Raw genomic sequence first — 11,242 nt, forward strand, 5'->3', positions numbered from 1 at the left:
ATGCTCTTTATTTACAAACTTCATTTTCCAAAACAGAAAAATATCCTCAGTCTAACAATAATGCTTATTTGTTTCTTTTGGATACAAGGGTGAATAAGCACATCAGCGAGGTGCAGCGTGAACGCTCAACATGCAAAAAAAAAATTAAGTCAGTGGACAGTGCCCTGGTGCAGACAGACTGTGAAAAGTAAAACACGAGTTTCAAACATAGCGTAGCCTACTCAAGTTATTACACCAAAAATGTAAACTGATAACAATACAATAGGGAGGCAGTAGTCGAGTGGGTAGAGCTTCCGCTTAAGAACCGGAGGGTTGCCGGTTCGAGTCCCTGCTGAGGTGCCCCTGAGCAAGGCACCGAACCCTCAATTGCTCCCCCCTCTGCGAAGGGTGATAATGTAATGTAAGTCGCTTTGGATAAAAGCGTCCGCCAAATGATCGTAATGTAATGTAATACACTTGCCCTGTCAAATCGGAACAAATCAGTGCAAAAAAGAGGCTCGACCATGGGCTGGAGTGCTCGAAGCTCCTGTTACGACAGAGCAGAAGTGTTACATTTACTGTATGCTTCGTAAGAATTAGGCCTAGCCTACGAGACATTCATTAAAAATTCAGTTCAGATTAGACACTGGTATAGATTACTTACCTAGTGTGAAAAGTGGCATCTCCCGCTTGTCACTATTTTCTGGATATCTGGTGAAATAGACGTCACTTTAATCCTCAGGCAGTTATCCAGATTTTTGTGAGTCAGTCTATTCCTCTCGTGCGTTTTTATTGCATTCATGGCTGAAAATGAGGACTCACACACGTAGGTGGAAGGGAACATTGTCAGAATGTAGTGTGCGACTTTCTTGAGGTTGCTGTATTCCTCGGAGCATAGTCGGCCAACCCAAAAGGCACACAGAGACTCCGCACTTCTCAGCGGATCTCGCACAACTGAGGTGGTTCGGAAATCAATCATTTCAATTTCCAGCGCAGCCTGATCTAAAGAGGGGATCGTTGCTTTTGCCAGGGAGGAGAAGTTGTCGGCTATTTTTACTGCAGGGTCACGTATAAAGTCAATGATGTCTTTGGGGATGGAGTAGTCATCAAACCGAGAGTTGAAGTTGGCTCGTAGCTTCTTGATGAAGTCAACCATCAGCTCCGTCACCTCTCCCGCTGTCCTCTTTAAGGTGCTGAAATGTAGGAGCCTGCCGGTGGATATGTCTGCCTCAAACATCTCAAGCATCCTCGTGAATGACTCCAGTTTTTCAACCATGTCCACGAGTGTTTTGTCTCTCCCCTGTGGCTGAAGGTTCAGCTGGTTTAGGTGGCCAAATATGTCAGATAAAAACGCTACATTGGACATGAACTTTTCATCTTCCAGCAGGATAAGGTGGTCAGCTGCTGCTATGCTCTTGCTCATTCCAAGGAACGCCTTGATCTCATTCAATAGCACGCAGAAGCGATCCAGCGCTTTCCCCTTGCTTAACCAGCGCACATCATTATGAAGTAGCAAGTCATCGTCGGTGGCATCTTCTGACTCTGCCACAAGTTGTCGGAAAAGCCTATGCTGGGTGCTTGATGTACCTCTGACAAAATTAATGACTTTCATGACTTTGTCCATGATATCCCTTAGTTCGCCACTCAGTCTGGCACAAAGGACACTTTGGTGGATGAGGCAGTGCAGCCCATGGATTTGGGGGGCGATTTTTTTCAGCCTAGTCACCAGACCTCTGTGCTTTCCCACCATAGCAGGATTAGGATTAGGTTAACCCTCTCAAATGATAATGAATGCAACTGAAGCAACTCTTCCAGTTTCTCAAATACAACATCTCCAGTGGTGTGCCCTTCTAATGGAATTAGAGACAGCAGCTCTTCCTTGAAATCCTTCCCATCATAATATCTAACATAAACGCACAACTGTGCTACATCTGTTTTGTCAGTGCTCTCGTCTATGGCTAAGGAGAAGTAGTTTGCGCGACTGACACCGTCGATAATTGCACCCTGCACTGCGTCGGACAGCACTTCTATGCGGCGGGCAGCGGTCCTCGCAGAGAGGGACATCTGTTTCACTGACCCGATCACACCATCCATCGACTTGCCGGTATCAAGTTCCTCCAAAACTTTCACCATCATCTCCTTAAAGACCTCTGCATCAACAAACGGCTTGTTGTGCTTTGCGAGTACCCACGACGCTTTCAGCGATGCACTCGTTACCTTCTGTTGGGATGTGAGGCCTCGCACCAGGATCCTGCTGCTGTATGCATAACTTCCTTTCAGTGCTTCGATTTTGCGCTGTCGTGCCTCTGTCTTCGGAGGGAATGCAACCTTGAAATTAGCATGCTTCGTTTCGTGGTGCCGTCTAATATAATACTCTTTGCATACAGAGACACCCTCGTTACATATCAGGCATGTGGGCTTTGCATTTATAAAGCTGGGGAGGATGAAAGCATATTTCTCTGTCCATTCTTCATGAAATATCTTATTTTCGTTGTCAGTTTTGCTCTTCAGATTTTTTGATACAGCCATTTTTTGACACTTATCCACTTTGACTTTTTTTTGGATGGGCCATATCTTGGCCTAGGAAACACACAAAAAGCCCCAAATTCAATCACAACATCCCCATGGCACCAGGATTCTTTGGTGCAAGTTTGGAGTCATTTTGACAATTTTGTCCAAATTCCAATTCCTTTAAAAGCCCATATCTTGGACAAGGAGGAAGCTAAAGAGCTCAAAAAATCCACACACACACTCTGGGGGGCACGATGATTCATTGGTATGAGTTTAAAGAAAATTTAAACTTTGGTCATTTTTTTCAGAGGAGGTAAGTGGGGACCCTTATCCACTTTGACTTTTTTTTGGATGGGCCATATCTTGGCCTAGGGAACACACAAAAAGCCCCAAATTCACACACAACATCCCCATGGCACCAGGATTCTTTGGTGCAAGTTTGGAGTCATTTTGACAATTTTGACCGAAATCCAATTTCTTTAAAAGCCCAAATTTTTGGACAAGGAAGAAACTAAAGAGCTCAAAAAATCCCCACACACACTCTTGGAGGCACGATGATTCATTGGTATGAGTTTAAAGAAAATTTAAATTTTGGACATTTTTTTCAGAGGAGGTAAGGGGGACCCTTATCCACTTTGACTTTTTTTGGATGGGCCATATGTTGGCCTAGGAAACACACAAAAAGCTCCAAATTCACACACAACATCCCCATGGCACCAGGATTCTTTGGTGCAAGTTTGGTGTCATTTTGACAATTTTGGCCCGAAATCCAATTCCTCGAAAAGCCCATATCTGTGACAAGGAAGGAGATAGAGAGCTAAAATTTCAGACGCAGCATCCAGGCAGGAATGGTATGAATTTGTGTAAATTTGGGGCAAATTGGGGAATATTGAAAATTTTCTAAAAATGTTGACCCGGGACATCAATTTTTGAAACTGGAGAAAACTTGAAAAGCCCATATCTGTGACAAGGAAGGAGATAGAGAGCTAAAATTTCAGACGCAGCATCCAGGTAGAAATGCCATCAATGTGTGTAAATTTGGGGCAAATTGGGGAATATTGAAAATTTTCTAAAAATGTTGACCCGCGGGTCATCGATTCTTGAAACTAGAGAAAACTTGAAAAGCCCATATCTGTGACAAGGAAGGAGATAGAGAGCTACAATTTCAGACGCAGCATCCAGGCAGAAATCCCATCAATGTGTGTATATTTGGGGCAAATTGGGGAATATTGAAAATTTTCTAAAAATGTTGACCCGGGTCATCAATTTTTGAAACTGGAGAAAACTTGAAAAGCCCATATCTGTGACAAGAAAGGAGAAAGAGAGCTACAATTTCAGACGCAGCATCCAGGCAGAAATGCCATCAACGTGTGTAAATTTGGGGCAAATTGAGGAATATTGAAAATTTTGGAAAAAAGTTGACCCCCGGGTCATCGATTTTTGAAACTGGAGAAAACTTTAAAAGCCCATATCTGTGACAAGGAAGGAGATAGAGAGCTAAAATTTCAGACTCAGCATCCAGACAGAAATGCCATCAATGTGTGTAAATTTGGGGCAAATTGGGGAATATTGAAAATTTTCTAAAAATGTTGACCCGCGGGTCATCGATTCTTGAAATTAGAGAAAACTTGAAAAGCCCATATCTGTGACAAGGAAGGAGATAGAGAGCTCCAATTTCAGACGCAGCATCCAGGCAGAAATGCCATCAATGTGTGTAAATTTGGGGCAAATTGGGGAATATTGAAAATTTTCTAAAAATGTTGACCCGGGTCATCAATTTTTGAAACTGGAGAAAACTTGAAAAGCCCATATCTGTGACAAGGAAGGAGATAGAGAGCTAAAATTTCAGACGCAGCATCCAGGCAGAAATGCCATCAATGTGTGGAAATTTGGGGCATATTGGGGAATATTGAAAATTTTCTAAAAATGTTGACCCGGGTCATCAATTTTTGAAACTGGAGAAAACTTGAAAAGCCCATATCTGTGACAAGGAAGGAGATAGAGAGCTAAAATTTCAGGCGCAGCATCCAGGCAGAAATGCCATCAATGTGTGTAAATTTGGGGCAAATTGGGGAATATTGAAAATTTTCTTAAAATGTTGACCCGGGTCATCAATTTTTGAAACTGGAGAAAACTTGAAAAGCCCATATCTGTGACAAGGAAGGAGATAGAGAGCTAAAATTTCAGGCGCAGCATCCAGGCAGAAATGCCATCAATGTGTGTAAATTTAGGTCAAATTGGGGAATATTGAAAATTTTCTAAAAATGTTGACCCGCGGGTCATCGATTCTTGAAACTAGAGAAAACTTGAAAAGCCCATATCTGTGACAAGGAAGGAGATAGAGAGCTAAAATTTCAGACGCAGCATCCAGGCAGAAATGCCATCAATGTGTGTAAATTTGGGGCAAATTGGGGAATATTGAAAATTTTCTAAAAATGTTGACCCGGGTCATCGATTCTTGTAACTAGAGAAAACTTGAAAAGCCCATGTCTGTGACAAGGAAGGAGATAGAGAGCTACAATTTCAGACGCAGCATCCAGGCAGAAATGCCATCAATGTGTGTAAATTTGGGGCAAATTGGGGAATATTGAAAATTTGGGAAAAAAGTTGACCCAGGTCATCGATTCTTGTAACAAGAGAAAACTTGAGAAGCCCATGTCTGTGACAAGGACGGAGATAGAGAGCTACAATTCCAGACGCAGCATCCAGGCAGAAATGCCATCAATGTGTGTAAATTTGGGGCAAATTGGGGAATATAAAAAAATTTCTAAAAATGTTGACCCGGGTCATCAATTTTTGAAACTGAAGAAAACTTTTAAAGCCCATATCTGTGACAAGGAAGGAGATAGAGAGCTAAAATTTCAGGCGCAGCATCCAGGCAGAAATGCCATCAATGTGTGTAAATATGGGGCAAATTGGGTAATATTGAAAGTTTTGGAAAAAAGTTGATCCCCGGGTCATCGATTTTTGGAACTGGAGAAAACTTTAAAAGCCCATATCTGTGACAAGGAAGGAGATATAGAGCTAAAATTTCAGACGCAGCATCCAGGCAGAAATGCCATCAATGTGTGTAAATTTGGGGCAAATTGGGGAATATTGAAAATTTTCTAAAAATGTTGACCCGGGTCATCGATTCTTGTAAATAGAGAAAACTTGAAAAGCCCATGTCTGTGACAAGGAAGGAGATAAAGAGCTACAATTTCAGACGCAGCATCCAGGCAGAAATGCCATCAATGTGTGTAAATTTGGGGCAAATTGGGGAATATTGAAAATTTTCTTAAAAATGTTGACCCGCGGGTCATCGATTCTTGTAACTAGACAAAACTTGAAAAGCCCATATCTGTGACAAGGAAGGAGATAGAGAGCTAAAATTTCAGACGCAGCATCCAGGCAGAAATGCCATCAATGTGTGTAAATTTGGGGCAAATTGGGGAATATTGAAAATGTTCTATAAATGTTGACCCGCGCGGGTCATCGATTCTTGAAATTAGAGAAAACTTGAAAAGCCCATATCTGTGACAAGGAAGGAGATAGAGAGCTACAATTTCAGACGCAGCATCCAGGCAGAAATGCCATCAATGTGTGTAAATTTGGGGCACATTGGGGAATATTGAAAATTTTCTAAAAATGTTGACCCGGTTCATCAATTTTTGAAACTGGAGAAAACTTGAAAAGCCCATATCTGTGACAAGAAAGGAGATAGAGAGCTAAAATTTCAGACGCAGCATCCAGGCAGAAATGCCATCAACGTGTGTAAATTTGGGGCAAATTGGGGAATATTGAAAATTTTGGAAAAAAGTTGACCCCCGGGTCATCGATTTTTGAAACTGGAGAAAACTTTAAAAGCCCATATCTGTGACAAGGAAGGAGATAGAGAGCTACAATTTCAGACTCAGCATCCAGACAGAAATGCCATCAATGTGTGTAAATTTGGGGCAAATTGGGGAATATTGAAAATTTTCTTAAAAATGTTGACCCGCGGGTCATCGATTCTTGAAATTAGAGAAAACTTGAAAAGCCCATATCTGTGACAAGGAAGGAGATAGAGAGCTGCAATTTCAGACGCAGCATCCAGGCAGAAATGCCATCAATGTGTGTAAATTTGGGGCAAATTGGGGAATATTGAAAATTTTCTAAAAATGTTGACCCGGGTCATCAATTTTTGAAACTGGAGAAAACTTGAAAAGCCCATATCTGTGACAAGGAAGGAGATAGAGAGCTAAAATTTCAGGCGCAGCATCCAGGCAGAAATGCCATCAATGTGTGTAAATTTGGGGCAAATTGGGGAATATTGAAAATTTTCTTAAAATGTTGACCCGGGTCATCAATTTTTGAAACTGGAGAAAACTTGAAAAGCCCATATCTGTGACAAGGAAGGAGATAGAGAGCTAAAATTTCAGACGCAGCATCCAGGCAGAAATGCCATCAATGTGTGTAAATTTGGGGCAAATTGGGGAATATTGAAAATTTTCTTAAAATGTTGACCCGTGGGTCATCAATTTTTCAAACTGGAGAAAACTTGAAAAGCCCATATCTGTGACAAGGAAGGAGATAGAGAGCTAAAATTTCAGGCGCAGCATCCAGGCAGAAATGCCATCAATGTGTGTAAATTTGGGGCAAATTGGGGAATATTGAAAATTTTGGAAAAAAGTTGACCCGGGTCATCGATTCTTGTAACTAGAGAAAACTTGAAAAGCCCATATCTGTGACAAGGAAGGAGATAGAGAGCTAAAATTTCAGACGCAGCATCCAGGCAGAAATGCCATCAATGTGTGTAAATTTGGGGCAAATTGGGGAATATTGAAAATTTTCTATAAATGTTGACCCGCGCGGGTCATCGATTCTTGAAATTAGAGAAAACTTGAAAAGCCCATATCTGTGACAAGGAAGGAGATAGAGAGCTACAATTTCAGACGCAGCATCCAGGCAGAAATGCCATCAATGTGTGTAAATTTGGGGCAAATTGGGGAATATTGAAAATTTTCTAAAAATGTTGACCCGGTTCATCAATTTTTGAAACTGGAGAAAACTTGAAAAGCCCATATCTGTGACAAGAAAGGAGATAGAGAGCTAAAATTTCAGACGCAGCATCCAGGCAGAAATGCCATCAACGTGTGTAAATTTGGGGCAAATTGGGGAATATTGAACATTTTGGAAAAAAGTTGACCCCCGGGTCATCGATTTTTGAAACTGGAGAAAACTTTAAAAGCCCATATCTGTGACAAGGAAGGAGATAGAGAGCTACAATTTCAGACTCAGCATCCAGACAGAAATGCCATCAATGTGTGTAAATTTGGGGCAAATTGGGGAATATTGAAAATTTTCTTAAAAATGTTGACCCGCGGGTCATCGATTCTTGAAATTAGAGAAAACTTGAAAAGCCCATATCTGTGACAAGGAAGGAGATAGAGAGCTGCAATTTCAGACGCAGCATCCAGGCAGAAATGCCATCAATGTGTGTAAATTTGGGGCAAATTGGGGAATATTGAAAATTTTCTAAAAATGTTGACCCGGGTCATCAATTTTTGAAACTGGAGAAAACTTGAAAAGCCCATATCTGTGACAAGGAAGGAGATAGAGAGCTAAAATTTCAGGCGCAGCATCCAGGCAGAAATGCCATCAATGTGTGTAAATTTGGGGCAAATTGGGGAATATTGAAAATTTTCTTAAAATGTTGACCCGGGTCATCAATTTTTGAAACTGGAGAAAACTTGAAAAGCCCATATCTGTGACAAGGAAGGAGATAGAGAGCTAAAATTTCAGACGCAGCATCCAGGCAGAAATGCCATCAATGTGTGTAAATTTGGGGCAAATTGGGGAATATTGAAAATTTTCTTAAAATGTTGACCCGGGTCATCAATTTTTGAAACTGGAGAAAACTTGAAAAGCCCATATCTGTGACAAGGAAGGAGATAGAGAGCTAAAATTTCAGACGCAGCATCCAGGCAGAAATGCCATCAATGTGTGTAAATTTGGGGCAAATTGGGGAATATTGAAAATTTTCTTAAAATGTTGACCCGTGGGTCATCAATTTTTCAAACTGGAGAAAACTTTAAAAGCCCATATCTGTGACAAGGAAGGAGATAGAGAGCTAAAATTTCAGACTCAGCATCCAGACAGAAATGCCATCAATGTGTGTAAATTTGGGGCAAATTGGGGAATATTGAAAATTTTCTAAAAATGTTGACCCTGGTCATCAATTTTTGAAACTGGAGAAAACTTGAAAAGCCCATATCTGTGACAAGGAAGGAGATAGAGAGCTAAAATTTCAGGCGCAGCATCCAGGCAGAAATGCCATCAATGTGTGTAAATTTGGGGCAAATTGGGGAATATTGAAAATTTTCTAATAATGTTGACCCGGGTCATCAATTTTTGAAACTGGAGAAAACTTGAAAAGCCCATATCTGTGACAAGAAAGGAGATAGAGAGCTAAAATTTCAGACGCAGCATCCAGGCAGAAATGCCATCAACGTGTGTAAATTTGGGGCAAATTGGGGAATATTGAAAATTTTGGAAAAAAGTTGACCCCCGGGTCATCGATTTTTGAAACTGGAGAAAACTTTAAAAGCCCATATCTGTGACAAGGAAGGAGATAGAGAGCTAAAATTTCAGACTCAGCATCCAGACAGAAATGCCATCAATGTGTGTAAATTTGGGGCAAATTGGGGAATATTGAAAATTTTCTTAAAAATGTTGACCCGCGGGTCATCGATTCTTGTAACTAGAGAAAACTTTAAAAGCCCATATCTGTGACAAGGAAGGAGATATAGAGCTAAAATTTCAGACGCAGCATCCAGGCAGAAATGCCATCAATGTGTGTAAATTTGGGGCAAATTGGGGAATATTGAAAATTTTCTAAAAATGTTGACCCGGGTCATCGATTCTTGTAACTAGAGAAAACTTGAAAAGCCCATGTCTGTGACAAGGAAGGAGATAGAGAGCTACAATTTCAGACGCAGAATCCAGGCAGAAATGCCATCAATGTGTGTAAATTTGGGGAAAATTGGGGAATATTGAAAATTTCCTAAAAATGTTGACCCGGGTCATCGATTCTTGTAAGTAGAGAAAACTTGAAAAACCCATGTCTGTGACAAAGAAGGAGATAGAGATCTACAATTTCAGGCGCAGCATCCAGGCAGAAATGCCATCAATGTGTGTAAATTTGGGGCAAATTGGGGAATATTGAAAATTTTCTAAAAATGTTGACCCGGGTCATCAATTTTTGAAACTGGAGAAAACTTTAAAAGCCCATATCTGTGACAAGGAAGGAGATAGAGAGCTAAAATTTCAGACGCAGCATCCAGGCAGAAATGCCATCAATGTGTGTAAATTTGGGGCAAATTGGGGAATATTGAAAATTTTCTAAAAATGTTGACCCGGGTCATCAATTTTTGAAACTGGAGAAAACTTGAAAAGCCCATATCTGTGACAAGGAAGGAGATAGAGAGCCAAAATTTCAGGCGCAGCATCCAGGCCGAAATGCCATCAATGTGTGTAAATTTGGGGCAAATTGGGGAATATTGAAAATTTTCTAATAATGTTGACCCGGGTCATCAATTTTTGAAACTGGAGTAAACTTGAAAAGCCCATATCTGTGACAAGAAAGGAGATAGAGAGCTAAAATTTCAGACGCAGCATCCAGGCAGAAATGCCATCAATGTGTGTAAATTTGGGGCAAATTGGGTAATATTGAAAGTTTTGGAAAAAAGTTGATCCCCGGGTCATCGATTTTTGAAACTGGAGAAAACTTGAAAAGCCCATATCTGTGACAAGAAAGGAGATAGAGAGCTAAAATTTCAGACGCAGCATCCAGGCAGAAATGCCATCAATGTGTGTAAATTTGGGGCAAATTGGGGAATATTGAAAATTTTCTAAAAATGTTGACCCGGGTCATCAATTTTTGAAACTGGAGAAAACTTGAAAAGCCCATATCTGTGACAAGGAAGGAGATAGAGAGCTAAAATTTCAGGCGCAGCATCCAGGCAGAAATGCCATCAATGTGTGTAAATTTGGGGCAAATTGGGGAATATTGAAAATTTTGGAAAAAAGTTGACCCGGGTCATCGATTCTTGTAAGTAGAGAAAACTTGAAAAGCCCATGTCTGTGACAAGGAAGGAGATAGAGAGCTACAATTTCAGGCGCAGCATCCAGGCAGAAATGCCATCAATGTGTGTAAATTTGGGGCAAATTGGGGAATATCGAAAATTTTCCACAAATGTTGACCCGGGTCATCAATTTTTGAAACTGGAGAAAACTTGAAAAGCCCATGTCTGTGACAAGGAAGGAGATAGAGAGCTAAAATTTCAGGCGCAGCATCCAGGCAGAAATGCCATCAATGTGTGTAAATTTGGGGAAATTGGGGAATATTGAAAATTTTGGAAAAAAGTTGACCCCCGGGTCATCGATTTTTGAAACTGGAGAAAACTTGAAAAGCCCATATCTGTGACAAGGAAGGAGATAGAGAGCTACAATTTCAGACGCAGCATCCAGGCAGAAATGCCATCAATTTGTGTAAATTTGGGACAAATTGGGGAATATTGAAAATTTTCTAAAAATGTTGACCCGCGGGTCATCGATTCTTGTAACTACAGAAAACTTGAAAAGCCCATGTCTGTGACAAGGAAGGAGATAGAGAGCTAAAATTTCAGGCGCAGCATCCAGACAGAAATGCCATCAATTTGTGGAAATTTGGGGCAAATTGGGGAATATTGAAAATTTTCTAAAAATGTTGACCCGGGTCATCAATTTTTGA

At 40.8% G+C, this 11,242-nt stretch overlaps 1 protein-coding gene across 1 annotated transcript; it reads right to left on the reverse strand.

Moving 5' to 3' along the window:
• Window positions 1–581: 581 nt before the first annotated feature.
• LOC142991416 (SCAN domain-containing protein 3-like) lies at window positions 582–2,508 on the reverse strand. The gene is made up of 3 exons (XM_076141548.1): window positions 1,787–2,508; window positions 802–1,568; window positions 582–586 (listed from the first exon to the last, which is right to left on the reverse strand). The coding sequence occupies exons 1-3, from the start codon at window positions 2,506–2,508 to the stop codon at window positions 582–584; spliced, it is 1,494 nt and encodes a 497-aa protein (XP_075997663.1).
• Between the last annotated feature and the right edge of the window lie 8,734 nt (window positions 2,509–11,242).

Source organism: Genypterus blacodes, unplaced genomic scaffold, assembly GCF_046128005.1.
Source record: "Genypterus blacodes isolate CSIRO-AG114 ecotype Tasmania unplaced genomic scaffold, CSIRO-AGI_Gbla_v1 ptg000019l_1, whole genome shotgun sequence".
Taxonomy (NCBI): domain Eukaryota; kingdom Metazoa; phylum Chordata; class Actinopteri; order Ophidiiformes; family Ophidiidae; genus Genypterus; species Genypterus blacodes.

Excerpts from the sequence above, each read along its gene's own strand:
- LOC142991416 (XM_076141548.1), bottom strand. The coding sequence starts at position 2,508 with ATGGCTGTATCAAAAAATCTGAAGAGCAAAACTGACAACGAAAATAAG. Across the intron at positions 1,569-1,786 it reads GTATTTGAGAAACTGGAAGA|AGGTACATCAAGCACCCAGC; the intron begins GTTGCTTCAGTT and ends TAATTTTGTCAG.